Below are 18973 nucleotides of genomic sequence, written 5' to 3'. Positions count from 1 at the left end.
AGAACAATGTCATCGTCAAACTGAAGGTTGCCGAGATATTAGAGTTTTTTAGTTCAGCGTCTTTACGGTACGCTCCGCTCCGGGCTGCCCCGCTAAGCCACAGCGAAGCGGCGGGCGATTTTCACGTTTTAGTTGTACGTTTAGCGTAGCGGAGCGGACCTTTCGTAGTTGCAGCGCCCCCTGGGCAAATTCCAGGTAGCAAAAGAAAATAAAAGACCTATAGATCACTTTTAGACAGTAAAACTTATATATGTATATATACAACTTATTTCTCCATGATGTATCTAGGCGTACGCTTGTAATGCTTTACCGGTCCATTTTATCCAATGGAAAATGAAGTGCCGTCTTTGGGAACGCCACGTGATAGCCAGTGTGCTTGCTTTCTGCATCCAATCCAATCCTTTCTGACGCCAACGCTAGCCAAAGCGCTACGCAGCCCGCTCTGCTCAGGCGGCTTCTGAGCGGACCGTGTTCCTTGCTCCGCTAGCCCGCTTACAGCTAAGTGGACGGCGCATGCGCATGCGCGCTTCCGCTCCGCTTCACTGCTTAGCAGATTGTAAACACGCTCAACTAAAACACACTATTCACCGTCAGTGTTTACTCCTAAGTCTTCCCAGTTGAATAGCTTGAATACCTCTTCCAAGCACGCAGTAAATAGCATTGGAGAGATTGTGTCTCCTTGTCTGACCCTTCCTTTATAGGTATCTTCCTGCTTTTCTTGTGTAGAATTACAGTAGCTCTAAAACCTCTGTAGATATTTTCCACGGTATTTACGTAAGCGGCTTGTGCCCCTTTATTATGCAATGCCTCTATGACTGCTGGCATCTCTACTGAATCAAATGGTTTTTCGTAATCTATGAAAGCCGTATAGAGAGGCTTATTGTACTGTATGGATTTCTCAGTAACTTATATACATGGATGTGACCCACGGTAGAGTATCCCTTGGTTGACTATAGTCCAATGTTGCACTTGTTCTATTGAAGATTATCTTGGTGAATATTTTATATAATACTGTGAGTAAGCTAATAGGCCTATAATTTTTCTATTCCTTACGTCTCCTTTTTTGTGGATTAGTATAATGTTGGCATTCTTCCAGTTTTCTGGGACCCTTGCAGTCGATAGTCACTTCATATAAAGAGCCGCCAGTTTCCCAAGCATTATGTCTCCTCCATCTTTGATTAAATTGACTGTTATTCCATCTTCTCCTGCCGCTCTTCCTCGTTTCACGTCTTGCAAGGCCCTTCTGACCTCATCGCTAGTTAGAGGAGGAGTTTCTGTATCCTGTTCATTATAGTTTCTAATTGATGTATCGTGACTTCTCTGGGTACTGTACAGATCAGTATAGAATTCTTCCGCTGCTTTTACTATACCTTGAGATTGCTGATGACATGACCCTGCTTATCTTTCAGTGCATACATCTTGGTTGGTCTTATGCAAAGTTTCTTTCTCACCGATTTCAGACTGCGTCCATTTTTTACGGCTTCTTCAGCCTTTCTCACGTTGTAGTTTGGAATATCACTTATTTTTGTCTGGATCAGTTCCGACAGTTTTGCAAATTCTAACTTATCCCTTAAGTTGGACACTTTCATTCTTTATCGTTTCTTTATTAGGTTCTTTGTTACTTGGGAGAGCTTGCCTACTGGTTGCCTTGGTGCCTGGCCTCCCACTTCAATTGCTGCCTCTGAAGCCAGCCTAGTTCGGATTTCATTCATTATCTCTATGTAATACTCATCTCTGCTCTAAGGCTGCAAATTTGTTTGCAAGTACCAGCCTGAATTTATCTGCTTTTACCCTTACTGCCTCTAGGTTGACCTGTTTCTTCCTGACCAATTTTACTCTCTCTTCGAATTGAGGTGAATCCTAGCCCTCATTAACCTATGATCACTGCACTTTACCCTACCTATCACTTCTATGTCCTGCACTATGCCGGGATCAGCAGGAAGTATGAAGTCAATCTCATTCCTTGTTTCAGATTACGGCTTTTTCAAGCCCACTTTCTGTTGCTACGCTTCCTGAAAAAGGCGCTCTTTATTCGAAGCTTATTCCTTTCTGCGAGTTCTACCAGCATCTCTCCTCTAGCGCTCCTAGAGTCCATGCCGTAGTTGCCAAGTGCTTGTTCACCAGCCTGCTTTCTCGTCACTTTTGCATTGAAGTCGCCCATTACTACAGTACACTGAGTTTGCATTTTTCTCATTGCTGATTAAACATCTTCATAAAACTGATCTACTTCCTCATCATCATGACATGATGTTGGAGCGTAGGCTTGTACTACCTTTAATCTATACCTCGTATTAGGTTGATTATGACTACAGCTACCCTCTTATTAATGCTGTAGAACTCGTCAATGTTGCCCGCTATATCTTTACATATTAGGAATCCTACCCCGAAATGCTTCTTATCAGGCAGACCTCTATAACAGAGGACACGGCCATTATTCAGCAATGTACAAGCCTCACTAGTTCTAATCTCACTGAGGCCGATGATATCCCCAACAGTGTCTGATAGTTCCTCAAAGAGGAACTGCTAAGCTAGCCTCACTTGACAGAGTTCGGCAATTAAAGGTTGACAGGGTCAGTTTCCACTGGTGGCTTGTCCGGACCCAGAGATTTTTAGCCCCCTCTGCTGTGTTACAGGTCAGACTGCCGCCTTGGTCAGGTGCTCCCCAGCTGCTGGGGTCTGAGGGCCATGGGTTTATTAAAGGAATCATTTGGGAGGTAGTTCGCCCCCGCATTTAAGCAGGGGGCGAAATAGAAAACACACGGGCTCTTAGATTTTTGGAGACATTAAAGAATATCAGTGTCAAAGTTAATCCGGCGTCTACCACTATGGCATGCCTCATATTACGATTGCAGTTTTGGCACATACAGCCCCATAATCCAATTCAAGCTTAATACTGCCACAATGCGATGTGCAATGTGAGGCAACGACAATGCTCAACTCTCTCAGAGGTTATGAAATATGGCAAACAACACCTCAAGCAAACTAAACACCTCTCCCTGTGTTTTCTGTGTACTACGCAGACACACAGCAGTAGTGCACACAAGGTAATGTTTAACATCAACTCAGAACTCTTGTGTTAGACTAAACGTTGAAGAAATGACGCTTCCACGATCAACATCCCCACTAATTATTGTCAATCAAGGCAACCAGCACAGAATGCTTCGCTTACATCGATTCCCACAGTGTGTGGGACCTGCAAAAATATTTTTTCAAGTATTCTCCTGTGATGCACAAGCCACACCTCATATGGCACCACTGAATGACCTACTAGGAGTATAATTCAAACAACCAGAAAAGCCTATTTGTACAGGTAGGTCCACTGTTAAAAGGAAAACGTGAGTGTGTCGCTAACGCTCCGTGCAGTGCCGTGTACAGTAAGCGGCCAAAACGTGCGCAAAATGATGTAGGGCGGCGCATGCCGCACATCATCCACTACCAAACCACCCCCCCTTCACATTGCTCACGCGCGGCTGCCCTGCCGTGCAATTGTAGATCTGTTGTGTGATAACATCCAAACACAAAGCTTCCACCAGAAAAATGGGGCTTCATGTTGCCAATAACGTTCTGAAAGCTCCATCATTTCTACGCTCTTAGCTTCCAGACGACCTACAAGTCGAATGCAACTTTTCTCCTTTAAGCAGTCATCGCAACCGCAGCTCAAGGTGTGTGCTCACCCAGCACAAGGCGCCGCACGCCATGTGCAGGCAAAACAAAAGGGGGGTTAGGCAGCAGCCGATGCACGGCATGCACTGCCCGTGTCATCCCGAGCATGCGCTTGGTTTTTGTGACTTACCTTATATGGCGCTGAGCGGAGCATGAGCCATACGCTCGTGTGTACCCTTAACAGTGGACCCACCTGTACATGCCAGAATCTTTGAGGCTGGCATCCACGTGAGCACTCCGGATAGTGTTTAGTTCACTGCAAGTGGAAATCTAAAATGCCTGAGACGTAGCGCCTGCTCTAATAAATGCCACCAGTATCTCACTCACAAATGATGTTTATTACATCCAGTCGCTGACTAGCAATTCAGACATGCTCAATTATTCGGACTGCTTCACAATACCCCCATCTGCACCACAGACAATGCGTAATGACAGCTGAAATTTTGAACACTCCAACTTTACAGTGCACCATTCAATTCAGACTCCACCTGTATGCTGTGTGCTAATTTGATTTTCAAGTCTAGCAGAAATAGAGATACTTTGTCTTTGATATATCACCGGCATTGCCATGGCATGCCTATTGGCCATGTTGCCTGCACCACATCGAAACAAACTAGCAAAGCCCACTTGATCCAGCAGTGACCCTGCCCAAACCACACGACAAGCCAAGCCAAGCATGGCAAGCCATTGTCTTGCGAGTTCTGCCTGTAATAATTCTGCATGACCACCGTTTGTTTATTTACGTGTTAAATAACAATCAGTCCCCGTGACATCTTCAAGCTTCTTTCAAGCGGCATGAACTGTGCCCTTAATGTACGACTTGCAAAAAAAAAAAAAAAAAACTGATCACCTGGCAAGTGCAGTAGACTTCTATTATGTTGCTAGGGGATGAATGTTCACTGCATGCATTAACTGTACTCTTGTTAATTTGTAGTGACAGCATGACAATGGTAGAGATACGGACTGACCAGGTCATAAGCAAAAAAAAATGAATTCTGGAGTTTTGTGTGCCAGTACCAGGATAAGATTATGAGGAACGCCGTAGTGAGGGACTCCAGATTCATTATGACCATCTGAGCTTCTTTTAACGGTCACCTAGTCCTAATGCAGAATACGTAGGCGTTTTTGCATTTAACCCCCATCAAAATGTAGCTTCCACGGCCGAGATTTGCTCCCACATCCTCAGGCTTAGATTCGCATTGCCAAAGCCACTACGCCATTATGGCAGGTAGGTTTCAGGCAGGCCTACATGGGTGAATGCACACACAGCAATTTGTCGCCTAACTTGGGCTCAGACGACAACTTTCGAAGATAATATCACTTTGCAACCTTTTGTGTGACTAGTACTAAGCGTATTGCTGGACGGCTGTATTCCCGACACTGTGGTAAGACAGCGTGCTTGGCACTGTGCCAAGAATGCTGTCGCTCGCACACGATCCTGCATCTGACACTAGACACAGGAATGTGAAAGTATTCCCACATGTGGTCATTCGAGATTACAGCACACTTCTTTTTGGCCATTTGTGCAATGATATCACTTGTTTTCTGGTAAATCTGACATTTCGAACTCCCTGACTACAGTAGACAGTAGAAAACAAACCACTGATTTGGCAGTACTTGGCCGGATTCTGACACGCCTCCAAATCAATCTCGGACTAATTTTCGATGTGACCAAAGTAGAAAACTAATGCAGAAATGACATCAAAGCTGATAAACAAAGTAGAAATTGGACGCACAGCCAATTTTTTAACAAGAAAATATGTCCGAAAATTACAATACTCCCTAATGTGAAATTTGAGCACAGCTTTATACGTGTTTTCATTTCCCGATATGTTGAGGCAGAGAATTTGAGACCGAAATCACTGCACCAACTGGCCGAGGGCCAGTGCCATCAGCACCTTAGCAGAGAGGTGCAGTATGGCAACGCTAGCATGACGAGTGGCATCGGAGGCAGCTGTGGAAAGATGAGGACGAAGGTATGAGCAGTGGCATGAGCGTGAGAGGCAGTACAGGAACACTGGCATGATGACTGGCATCGGAGCCACCTGTGGAAGACGACGACAACGAATGCACAAGTGGCACGAGCGCATTCGTGCCGCTATGCCAAGGGGCGCCAACGAGCCAGCTGCGGTAGAGGATGACAATGAACGCATGAGCAGTGGCAAGCACACCTTCACGCTCAACCGCGAATGTATGCGTTCACGGTTGAGCACAACGGAGGAACTCAACGACGCTCAACGGAGGAATGGGTGCCTGAGAGCTGCGCTCTAAAAAGGCAAGGGTCTCATATGTGTTGTCCAACGATGACCGGTTTCCTAAAGGCAGCTTCTGCAATACATCAGTGTTATGCGGTAAAGCATACAAACGCCGAGAAGGCAGTTTTGGTTTCGCGTCCAATTGCACTGCATAGGCAATTTGTGAACCAATTTCTTCGAAAAAATAAAAAAGGAACATGTTAGAATTGAGTAAATACCATAAATACCGTAATTGCACAGTGTGAGCTACAGTTATTGATTGAAAAACTTCCTACGGCAAGCTGACAATAGGCGTTTTCAACAGCAGATTTTTGATGTATTATCACTGCATTCACTGTTCCCTAAGCTCCACGAAAACGGACTCTGGCACTAAAGGGGTTGCTATTTAGGCCACCATAGGGGTCAGGCGTGTGCGTGCTGATGGTCAAGTTCGAATTCTGGCAAGGGCCATTTTGAGGATCGAAGTAACGAAAGTTTGAGCCCACAGAAATGCATGGGCACTGGCTGGGACCCTCGTCCGGGATCGAATAAACCGAAAATCGAATGAACCGGAGTCGAATTATCATAAGTCTACTGTACCAGTACTGGCAGAGGGGCAGATCTATTGGTGGCACGATTACTTTAAAGGGCAATGCCAAGCATGAAGAAGAAACAACTGCACTCATTTTAGAAAATGAAGTGGCAAGGCTACCAAAGTCGATGGCAAGCAAAGCCGCTTGTATTGGATGACAGAGACATCATGTCAAAGCTGAAAGTCAGGCTGCTCACTGAAGCATGCTAAAACTGTCATTTTAATAAAAACTGATAATACTCTCATTTCAAATAAAAACTGATAATACTCTCGAATCCTTAGATGCCCATCGTTCTGTCGCTATTGTTTGTTTGCTACACAAGTATATAAGCTGCGCTTATCTTTTGCGTTTACCCCTAGAATCCCCCATGCACATGTCCAATCGATTAAACAACCTTCACTCTTTCAAACGCATCTACGGCCACACGCAAGCATTCAACTCATAGACATTGCCCAGAGCAATAACATTATAGAATCTTCCCAACGAAATCGTTTCAGTAACCAATCACGCATCGTTCCACAACCAAGTGTATCAACTTTATACAACTTAAACACTGTAACTATGTTTCATTGTGATTACGTGGGAGTGCATTGTCGCCATTTTTCTTTTTCGTTTCTTTTTTTTATTGTACCAGGAGTTGTGCGCTTATTACCTGCCCATTGAACAGGCTGTCTCCCCCTTGTGTATCTTACATTCTTGCGTTATCGCGCCTTTGCAAACAATAACCTTTTTGTAAGTATAGTGTACTTGTGTCATGTTAACCTTTCTTCTATTTATTTGTACTATGTAACCACATTGTATTGTTTTATCTGTGTTGCTTGTGTTAAACTTGTGTTTGATTCAATCGCCCCCCTTACTGAATGTTCCTGACGGAACCTGTAAGGAAACTTGAATAAATAAATAAATAAATAAATAAACACTGTACACATAGAAGTCAATCACAGATACGAATGCATTGCAAATATGTTTAGCCTGAAAGAGAACACCGTGAATTTGGCATTCATTACAGAGTTTTAGAATCGGGGCCTTAAACGTTTTGGGGCCCCAAAGAAATAGCATCGAAGCCACTGTGCATGTGCGAGACGCAAACTGCATTTGGGTTTTGCGTTGGGCCTGTTTCACCAATTTAGCGGGAGCCACAAAAGTTTCCCCAAAAGATTTGCGAAAAACAAACATGGCGGCACCCATCGAAGCGACGGCTCTAATGTAGCGCCAAACTGGGTTCGATTCGTGGTAACGCGTGAAGTTCACAAGCTAAAAGTGACAGCAGTTATCGCTTTCTCTCAACTAGCACATGTTATGAAGAATGATTCATTAGACGCCGCTGATTCCGAATTTGACTGTGCATTTTATGGCTCATAGGCCTAACACAGCTTAGCTTGGCTGGTGAAGGCACGTAAAGTTGGTTACTCAAAACTAAGTGCAACAAATTGTTTGCTGCTTATAGAATAACCTCTACACTGTTATTAAATGCAATTACACGAAAGCTATAGTATTCTTATTATAAAATCGTATATTTTATTTATTTATAATAGCTTTTCTTTGATGCCGTAGTGGCGCTGTCAGCACAAAACGTTCGCTATCCGCAAATGCAAAGCCCAATTCTAAAACTCTTCACTCCTGCGTACCCAACCGCTAACACCCGCAAAGCTCTTTCGGGCCCCTTTTCTAAAACTCTATTGGTGGTAAACATGTCAAGGTATCACAGCATACGCTGTTCATGCAAATAAACAGGTGCATGGCACAATGGTGCTCACCATTGCGCAGAGAGGTTTTGCCACCAGAGAGTGCTCCCAACGGCAGAGTCCCAGTGGGTGTGAGTCCTTTAAGCTGAAGAACGCTTTCGCTTTCTTCCCTGCATCACAAAACAGATAAAAAAGACCAAATACTAATGCCACAAATTCCACCACATCTCTCAATCCTGGATGAAGTTTACAAGTTCATGAATAGTGATGGTGATTTATCATGGTGATTTCTCATTAACAGAAGCTCCACCATGGTGCAATTGATGTGACCGGTGAGCAGCCAGCGAGCTTTCCCATGTACTAGTTCAAGTGCTTTAGCAATAAAACTTGTACAGTTGAGCACCTCTACAATGAAATGACCTGTAGAACAGAGGAATAATTCTGTCCTGGTTCTATTGTGAGCTGTGTGGTTTGCACCCTTTACAACAGTTACCTGTAGCATGAATGATTTCAGAGGTCCCAAGTACTTCGCTATAAGAGCATTCACCTGTAATACCAAAACCTTAATGCTGTTGAAGTGCATATACACACAGTGACACGAAATTAATTGGACAAGTCAGTCAGTTCCCCCGAGGCACACGGTCGTCCACTCATGGTTAAATGCCTCAATGTTCCATCTGATAAACTGACAGTTTTCCTGCTTTATAAAAAAAGAAAAACACTGGCTGATATCTATTATTGAAAGGTTAGTTTCCAAAATTCCATGCAATTTAGGCTGCTATGAGTGTTTGAATACTTATAACGGGTTTCCTGCAAGAGCAGGCAACATTGTGCCTTTACATGTACATAAATGGGAATACCTAAATTTGCGCTCAAAAGGCTATAACCATTGAGCATCATTGATGAACAAAGAAGTACCTCACAAAATGAAATATTCAGCTTGTATGTTGCAAAGCATTTGCATCTCCTGCTTGGGAGAAGAGGAACCTTCAGCTCGGGCCCAACTCCTATGCCAACCGTTCAAATACATGAAAAAAAAAAACACGTTTTTTCAAGATAACCTCCGAGGCAATTTTAATGAAGTTTCTTACACTTGAGGGCTAAAATTATATTCTCGAGACTGTTGGAAGCAGAACTTCGATTTAAAGGGACATTAAAGGCAAATACTATGCCAACGTGGACCGTTTAAATACCATTCCAGAAACCTCGCAACACTTGTTTCGTGCCAACGAAAAGACTTTTAGTTCATGAGGAAATTGCATCTGAAGGGTCTGAATACCTTTTCCGAAATTTAAATTTCTCGCCACCAACCGGGGGAGTGGTGATGTTGCATACGCCATCATCACCCTTTGCTGCTGTCAATGGGTAAAACGGCGCCCGGCAGACTGCGGTACTGAGCCAGGACGGAGTGGTGAAATGACCACTGCAGCTGCTTTTTGGTCAAGTGGCACAGATTGTTCAGGCATCCCAAGACATCACATGTAAGTTTAATTTGCTGCTACATGTAGTTTGTGTGAATTTTACAAGCCAGCAAAACTGGGACAACACAACGCGTTAACTGCTGAAATGCAAAAGCTTGGGTGGAGCGGAGTCGAGCGAAAACTAAACCTTTCAACTGCCTGAATCATTGTCAACAGTATTTACGAGTTTTTTCTAAAAATGAAATAGAACTGGACAACCAGTATTTTATTTCATCTTATAATACAACACAAGGATGTTTTTTGCAACGAGTGGTTGAGCACTAGTGACAGAATTCAACTGAGGAGTGCTTTCGTCATCAGGCAAGTCCTTTAATGCCCTGGGGGAGTCTAATCATGTCCAGCATTTACCTCAATTTTTTTACTAAGGCTCTATTCATGATAATATTGGTGCCTTAGAGATTCTGGAGCACTAAACTATCACTCTAGCTTGACTTAATATTTGCCTTTGGTGTCCCTTTAAGGCCTGAATTTTTTAACAAGAATTTTCAAAAATTTGCAAGTTTGAATAAAATAGAAGCACGAAGTTTACAAATTCATAGCTCTGCACTAAGAACAGATATCACAGTTCTGCGAACTGCATCCATTAGAGAATTCAAAGTGGACAAATTTGATATAACAATCTATATTTTACATGACTTTGTTCTATTGCCTAAATGGAAAATTCGCTCCCAACAGTTACTAGATTTTAACTTTTGCTTTTAAATGCAGCAAGCTTTATCAAATCTGGTGCAGTGGTTGCAGAGAAAACCATTTCTCCTTTGCCATGTATTTAAATAGGAGCCCCTGAGATGAAGCTTCCTTGTAACAGACGACTATTAATTACTGAAGAAAATTTGGTGTTCCCTCTCACATCCACTGCTGTGTTTTCTTTTGTGTTCCCCACCTTGCCCAACCTTACAATCCCTCGAGTCCACAGTACGAAATAAACAGGCAAACTTAGTAAATAAGAAATATTGTTATCGAGTGTGCATGCACATCAAGTAAAAGACAACAGAAGAATGGAAAGCAAGTCACGGATAACTGTTCCTTCTACCACCCTTCCCCACACTGAAGGGGGCAATGAAACAGCAAAAACACTATTGGAACCTTTGTTTGAGGATGCCTGCACTTTAAGCGGAATGCTCAAATCACATGGAAGATTTGTAGACTAAAAGAGGAGAAGGCGTGTGCATTATCATTCCTTTCACTGGACAGTGGTTCATTCTCGTGAAGCAGCAGCTGGTACAAGCAAAGGATGTCGTTTTGTTGACATGCCTTACTTGTTAATACTATTTTCAATAAGTGCATCAGCACATGCCTGTCTGGGTTTTGTCATGTGAGCACATGCTTCAGTAACCTTTCTTGAAGACGTTAAAGGGGCCCTGAACCACTTTTTATCAAAGAGGAGAAATACATTTGAAGTCAAAATAGGCTATTTCATAAATATTTTGCCACGAAAAGTACCTCACTGTGTTCAGCAGAAGCGGAGTTATTGGCAATCAAACACAGCCTTAGCGGTGCTTACACTCCTTCGTCAATGACTCGCACTGCGAAGGCTACAGTGGTGCGGGGTATGCACACAACGCTCCTAAATGTCACTGTAGGGTGTAGTTCAAATTTAATTTTGGATGTTAACGTGGATGGATGCCACTACTTCAGATTTTGGTGCCTACAACATGCTAAACGTAAGCCAAACACGGTTGTTCTCAGCGAGCCGCAGTGTGCTAAGCCACGCTAACTATGTTATTTTTCCCAAGCCCGAGGGGTGGTTCAGGGCCCTGTAAGAAAGCTGTTCAACTCATTTATGTAACCGGAGAACCAAACTGTTAACTACTTCGTATTGCAAGACAAGGTGCCATTCATTCATTTAGCTTGTGGCCAAGTATACTACGTGGCTTCATAAAGAGTATTTGTACAGTGCAACCTAACAGGCCCGCTGGCAGATTAAGCATGACCTGGCACATCAACCAAAAGCTAAAGTGTGACCTGCTAACTAATGTCACCTTGATGAGTGTTATAGGAAACCTACACAAGTTGCATTTGTCATAAACCACAAAAGCAAAACTTCACCAGGTCTGGCCATTTTGAGCTGACAAGCGCAGAGCATACAATGCACGATAATGATTGTGTCTGTAAAGTAGTGCATCGCTACGCACCGCAGAAAGGTCTGAAATTTGAAAGAGAATGCCGTTTGCCCTTCTCGTCGCAACCGCCACACTCCAACCCAGAGGGCGACGCATACGCGACTTCGAGAATTACTAAAGGAAACGTCTTCTTTGTGTAATAAGTTGCATGAATACACAAATTAAAGCTTAGAGAAATAATGAAACACACAAACTGAATGTCTGCATGTTTGTTTTACTTCGCACCGCAGCAAGAGAGATGCTGTCTACTTGTTCCCACGTCGTGCACTCATGCGCGCAGACACCGAAATTATGTCCTTTTCTACTGTGTTCCAGCACGGGATCATGCGCTGTGATCCGCTTGTGTCTGCCTCAGTATTCATGCAGCACTGACTTATACCGCTAGTTGGGTGTTCTCGTGCACAGCATGCAAAATCGTGCGCAATGCAAAACGAGACAATCACAGCAGCTCGCACGATACAGTCAGCGGAAGTGCACCGCGCAGCAGAAAAAGCAAAGAGAAAAAAAAAAATGAAGGCGGGGCCCGTGACGATGCGTCACGCGATCCTCAAGCTCCGGTATGGGAGAACACAGGGAAGGAATTTTGCTTACGGAGGCTAGACGTGTTACAGTGTCAAGAGAAGAGAGCGTCCATGTTGGAGGTGGCGCTCACCTCCTGTAATATTTATCTCGGCTATCAATGAGCCGATTTGGAACATTTTGGTGGCAGAACGTTCCCTAGAGGACACGTAACAACTTCCAGCGTATAACCAAAGTTTGCTGCAGGGCCTGGTGAGGGACTCTTTAAAAAGGTGAACAGTCTGCTTTGAACAAACTTGGATGCAAGTGGCACTCTTTCCTGTCATGTTATTTTTTACTTTGCATATTTTCTCTCCTTATTGTACCACAATAAAACACGAGCGAACTACCTCAGTGACAAGTAGGAACATAAGTTGGACAATGGCTCAAGACCTGTTCAGTTTACGAAGACCAAAATTTATTTTGGCATTCTGAGTAAAAATCCTGTGCCTTCATGCCGCTGGAAACATTTCACTAGGGAGTTAAAGCAAGCATCTACCACCTCCAAGGTTATTGGTGCAGGCTCCGAGCTAGTGAAAGTACGAAGGGGTGTGCGGCAAAGCAAGTAAACCTAGAGGAAAGTCTAGGTGACATTCAGCGAAGTCAGGAAAGAGAAACGAGGCGAAGCGTTGTGGAGGAGGAAGGTATGCAAAGAAAGGTGCACTGGGTTGACCTCCTCTGGCAGTTGCTACAGGTTTCATTTGAGATACTGACGTACAGTCGAATCTCGATAATTCCAATTCAAAGGGGCCCAAAAATCTGTACGAATTAAAAGGACTTGTTCTTTAGTATACCTGCACCATAGCACAATGCACAAATGGTGCAAGTCGTGAAATATCATGACGAGCAAGCACGCAGTGAGTGAGGACCAGGAAACTGCTCATGCCAAACAACGCTCCCCCCCCACCCCCCTATAACAGCAGAAAACGGAACTTCAGGGAGTGAGCTAAGCTGGCGCCGCACCGGTGGGGTTGGCGGTGCTGGCACAGAGGCGGCCGCACGCGGAGATTGTCGAAGGAGAGCGAGTTACGAGGGAGACGACAGGGAGGGCAATGGGAGTGCAGTTGCGAGTAAGGTCGGGAGGAAAGCAGATTTGCTTTCCCAGCAGCTTGACGGATGGGGCTAGGCTTTACTGCCACCCAAGACTGCCACCGAAGCAGCAGAGTTGCTGAAGCCACAGTGAACCTCCGTCACTGATTCTCTCTGTGTGCTCATGTGCTTTTTCTTTCGTCTGCTGAGAGATCGGGGCTGCGTTTATGTTCTTTGTCCTGCATTCTTAACGCAAGTCATGTCTCACCAAGATGACAAAGTCATGGCCACGTTCATTGGTCTCCTCCGCTCATGGCTCACTTGCCGCCACAGCTCTCCTGCCGCCACGGCGAGTTGCGAAAAATCTGCCCAGGACAGATACCTCCCACGGTGCGCATTTTTCTGCTGGAGTGACCAGGGCATTAAGGCACGACGCAGAAACGGCGACCTTGAGAGAGGCTGAAATTTCCGCCACTGCTTTTTTTTCTCCTTCATGTGCGGCGTTGAGAGCTCTCTTCTAAGCTTTTCCTCTATCGCGGGGTCAGAGCAATGCTGGTCAGAGGTGCTGTGATTTGGTGCGCTGCTCAGAGCATTGCTGGAATGCGGTATGTGCAAATTACCATGTGTTTTCGCCCATCGGAACAAGCATAACTTTGACGGGACCACAGCGTCAGTTTGAATAAACCGGAAGTTCGAATTAAGAGTTCGAATTAATGAGATTTGACTGTACCAGGTTCATCTCGTGATAACATCGTCCTCGCGCGCCGCATGCTGTGTGCGCAAGTGAAAGCGTGCAATGGTGAGCAGAAAATGACAGCTAAATCTCGTGTGCGCAAAGGAGGAGAGGGAGGGAGGCAGAAGGGGTCAAGTGCGCAATCTTCCATCATATGCATGGCACCGGGGAGGGGAGGGAGGGGGGAGTTGTACTTCGGTCACGTGGGCTTTATCCTGAATGTGGATCTGCATTGGGGGCACAGTCTAAGTGGGCCGATGGCTTGTAGCTTTGCGTGCACTGTGTTCTCGCCGCTCAGTTTGTGTTGAAGCCCATAGACAGAACGAAGGTCACTTCACTCACTGGTGCTGCTGTGATACCTCTAGCCAGCGTTCCGACAGCGAGCGTCTGCGGTCATCGAGTGTGATGTGTTCACGTTTGCTTGTGCATGCTGACACCATGCTTGTGAATTTAGTAAGCGAACGTTCACAAGGGGGTGTTCTACTCCAGTGGCTGCTGCATATGGTGTGGCCATGCAAGCCCTGCCTTGAATATTACCTGCGATGCGGTCGGTCTAGGTACAACGAGGGCCAATAGCTTTGCATGCACTACAGCACCCATATGCTTGCACGTCACCCACGTTCATGAAGTGCAATGTCACAGCCTCTTTTTGTTTCCTCCTCTTGTTTTTGACTCTGTCCACAGGCGATGTGCGTTGCAAGCCTCCAGCAGGGCACCTTGATGCGCCAGCCCCCAGTCAGGGTGCATCGAGGCGCCCTAGCCTGAAGGGTCAGCAGCGTCACTCCGAATGTTAGCCTTAACCGAAGAGCACGTCAGAGGCGGTTCTCGTCTTAAGCAGATATTTTTTTGCATCGAGTCTATGGAAAACCAAACAAGTGTTCCCATGTTGTTCGCTATATGCAAGAATTCAGCTTAACAGAGTTCCGTCTTGATGAGAATTCACGGTACATACCGTTCACTTATTTCACATATCAATTTATCTGGGTTGCGACACAAAATTTGTCCCCGCACAAATTCTGAGTAAACCCACACTTGTGGCAGCGCACTGCCAAACGCACAGAACGCACCCGGCCATTTAGCACATTTTCATGCTCCTTATTAAGGCACGTGTCCAAACAGCATCCCGTTTGTTCTAGGTCTAACTTATCTACCAGCATATATATTAAACTTTGACACACGAACTTCAATATAACGAAATTCTCGATGTAACGATGTATAACTTTTCACAACCTCTTGTCCATAGAACACCATGTATTTAGATACTCAATGTAACAAAGTATGTTTGTATGCAATTTCAATGTAGCAAAATTTCGCTTCCACCACAAAGGAATGCCGAGAAAATAAATGGAAACTTCTGCGGATGCAGATGGTCAAATGTTTGAATTACAAGCAGCTGCTTGCAAATACGCCTTCTCAAATCACCTGCGGCGCAACAAGAGCGACTGCCTAAGTGGAGTCGCATCATGTTCCCATAAATCCTATGTTACTTTGTGCTTTAGGTGTGACTCAAAGTGTGCGAGAGTGAGACAAGATGGTGGCTTCACGAGTGCCACCTTCCCACACGAACAAAGGGAAAGAAGGGGAGGGGGATCAAGTTCCCACAAGTTCAGTATTGGAGGGTGCGTAATCTCAAGTTTCAGTGACTTGTTGGATCGAGAGGCAGAGAAAGCATTCGCTCCCCGCTACGCGTCATTTTTATGACAGCATCGTCCCAGTGCGGGCGACTGGGCTGGTTTCGCTTGGCTGAGTTCAATTAATTCATACAGCCGATCTGAAGATATTCATACATGCATATTGAGTGTTTCTTGTGGATGATGCACGCGGGTGCCTCGACAAAGACGACAAACACTCTCTGGCTCCCGAGTTGTCGGTTGAACTGGCCAGCGCTGCAACTATCCTTTGCAAGTATACATTGTAAACAGTCTCCAGTTACTAATCCGTCATTGACATAACATTTTGGTGAAGGTGCGGGGTGGGTATAGATGCCCACGTCGCGGCATTTTCAGTAGACGTCTGCTCAGATTCTTCGCCATGTCCATAGGATGCTACTTGCCCTAATGCAACGTTGCGTCCCATGATTCTTGCAGACCTATTGCCTGAACAAGCAGCAGCTCTGTGTCGCCTTTTGGTTTCCTACCACGACATCTTCGACCTACACAATCGCCAATTGAGCCAGGCTTCAACTGTTAAAGGGACACTACATGTTACTATTCAGTCAACGTGGACTGTTGAAATACCACCACAGAAACCTCGAAACGCTTGTTTCGTGCCAAGGAGAGCCTTATTTTAAGAGAAAATGCGTTCTGAAGCGTCCGCATACCTCTAGCGCAGTTCAAATCGCCCGCCCTCCGATCGAGGAGTACTGACATCATGGTCTCATAGTGACGTTGCGCCAGTGGTGAGTAGAACGGCGTCCGCAGACGGCGCTACGGCTTTTCTGCGCAAAACGCAAACGCTCGGCCAGAAACAGAGCCAAGACAGAGCCGACGGCAGAGCGAAAGCGGGAGTATGGTGGTTAGCAGAAGGAGAAACACGCGACCATGGGGCTCTTGCATTGCCCAGGGGGCGCTGCGAGAAAGGTGCTAAAAAGCGCCCTCTGTCCTAAAATGGGTCGTACCAAGCTTGTTCGTCTGCTTCGGAAAGCATGTTTACAATATGGACCTGCCACTTTGGGTTATGTTATGTTGTAGCACGGCCTGCTGCGTATATCGGGCGCCGAAGATTTTTTCAGGGGTGGCACGCTGTGTAAAGGCAAGAAATTATGCAGTGTCGAATACGTGTACGCCGTTCAAGAATTAGGCGGCGAAGTTTTAGCACGGTGTCAATTGCAAGTGAAGCGAGTCACGTACGAAGTGGAACTACAGGTAAGGTTTGCATGCTAGCTGCTAGATTCAGGCGCACAAACGCGAGGAAATGCGTGCTATAAATGAATCCACAGCAGCGATAAGCAGACATCATGTGGACAGAACTGCTCGAGCACACAACGGTACGCACCGTGATGTATGAACTGCTCGAGCGCACGATCGTACGCGCCGCGGCGGCAGCGGTCTTTCGACATGCCGCCAAACTGCGGGCGTCCTGCAATCTTTGTTGACTGCATGCCGCTAAACTGATGCAATGCATGTGAGCTTGCACGTACGTGCGAATCGCGCTGCTCGCTTGATGTAGCTTTTAATGACAGTGCTCGAACATCGATGTGCTGCAATCAATATTGCCTTGCTGCGCTGCCTCAACGTGCTGGCTTGAGATCAAGGATGAGCGCATTTAACTCTCTTAACCTGTGCTGCTCGTAGAGTAGTAAATTGTCATCGAATGAGTCCGACCATTTGTGCTCATTTACACACACTTCACCACTTCGCATCGGTCGAATTGTTAATTGTCGCTGTGGCCGGGTCTCGAATCGTGAATTACCAGCCATGCCTGCTGCTATGTCGGTCTGTTGTCGGTACTGTAGGTGCAAAAGACCAAAATTTCGAACGCAGATAATCAAGCAAGCTTCAAGACAGGCGAAGCAGTCAGCATGGCACGAAGTTTCGCTTACTCAGCGCGACGAACTGCAGCTATGCAGCGCGCCCGACGCTCCACTTTGTGAGGCCTTGAAGGAAAACGGTAGAATCTGATGTTGGAATTCAGGCCTTGTTCATGGCAGCCCACGACGCAGAAGTAATGACGGTGACGCCTTTTCGAGGCTGGTCTAGGTCTCTCTGGATCGGCATCACCGATTCCTTCTGCTCCCAGCATTACGTCCCATGGCACACGGAGAGTTCGTTTTCGTTAAACTATAGGCTGCGGCGAGCTCACAGCGTGGTCGGCGTGGTCTGTGAGAAGTGACGAGCCTTTTCGCACTCGCAACAGGGCATAAAAAAGTGCGAATCGACGCAAAACTCGGCCTAGAAACGTGCTTCGCCACACTCAGGGCTCAATATGACCCAAGCTGGCACAACCCAGATGTCGTTTCCCGCACCACCACCACGCGCCGCTACTATACCTCAAACTCCAGCGCAAGACGCCCATAAGCTGGTACTTCATTCTATGACGCAAACTTCGACGCTCGTCGCAATGGACCCTGACACCGACAGATTGGCTCGAAATGGTGGGCTCAGCTTCAGCGATTTGAGCACCGACGAGCGCGACCTGCTGCTGAGGGCTCGCGCTGCCGGCGTCGTTACATACTACGACGGCAGCCTCGACACCGGCTCTCCGGAGCGGGGAAGCAACGAGGGCGTCCCACGACATCACATGGACGTGGCATTCTCGCTGCTTGTTCCAAATGAAAGTTTCGCGAGCCAGCAGAACCCTCACAAGCACGACGCGATAACGAAACTACTGAAACTCCAAAGCGTGCGCGGCGCAGAGTCGAGCGCGCAGAGTTGAGTGAAAACGAAACCTTTCGAACACTCATATTACTGAAGGGCAACGTCAAAGTGTTATTTTTTCTTAGAATCGAATAGACATAGACAGTTTAGCGAGCCAGCAGAACCCTCACAAGCACGACGCGATAACGAAACTACTGAAACTCCAAAGCGTGCGCGGCGCAGAGTCGAGCGCGCAGAGTTGAGCGAAAACGAAACCTTTCGAACACTCATATTACTGAAGGGCAACGTCAAAGTGTTATTTTTTCTTAGAATCGAATAGACATAGACAAGCAGCATCTTTTTCCGTCTTATAATCGAATGAAATGATATTTTTAATACCAGTAGTTGAGTATTAGTAACACAAATTATGAGGAGTCCTTTCGTCATCGGGCTAGTACCGGAATGTCGCTGGGGGGTCTCAAGTCGTGTCATGCATTTACCTAAATTTCTCGGTTACTAAAGCTCTGTTCGCGATTATATTGACGCCTTAGACGTTCTAGAACATTGCTCTACCACTTT

General features: G+C 45.8%; 1 protein-coding gene across 4 annotated transcripts in view; it reads right to left on the bottom strand.

Annotated features, from left to right (window-relative positions):
* LOC135921350 (serine/threonine-protein phosphatase 2B catalytic subunit 2-like) overlaps positions 1-18973 on the bottom strand; it is a 198771-nt gene that overhangs the window by 6728 nt on the left and 173070 nt on the right. For all 4 annotated transcript variants that reach the window (XM_065455678.1, XM_065455679.1, XM_065455680.1 and 1 more), the window contains one exon: positions 8248-8345. In XM_065455678.1, the coding sequence (XP_065311750.1) occupies positions 8248-8345 (98 nt within the window). The remainder of the gene's footprint in view (positions 1-8247; positions 8346-18973) is intronic.

The sequence above is a fragment of the Dermacentor albipictus genome, unplaced genomic scaffold, assembly GCF_038994185.2.
Source record: "Dermacentor albipictus isolate Rhodes 1998 colony unplaced genomic scaffold, USDA_Dalb.pri_finalv2 scaffold_12, whole genome shotgun sequence".
In the NCBI taxonomy this organism is placed as follows: domain Eukaryota; kingdom Metazoa; phylum Arthropoda; class Arachnida; order Ixodida; family Ixodidae; genus Dermacentor; species Dermacentor albipictus.
This window is presented reverse-complemented; position numbering and strand designations above follow the sequence as displayed.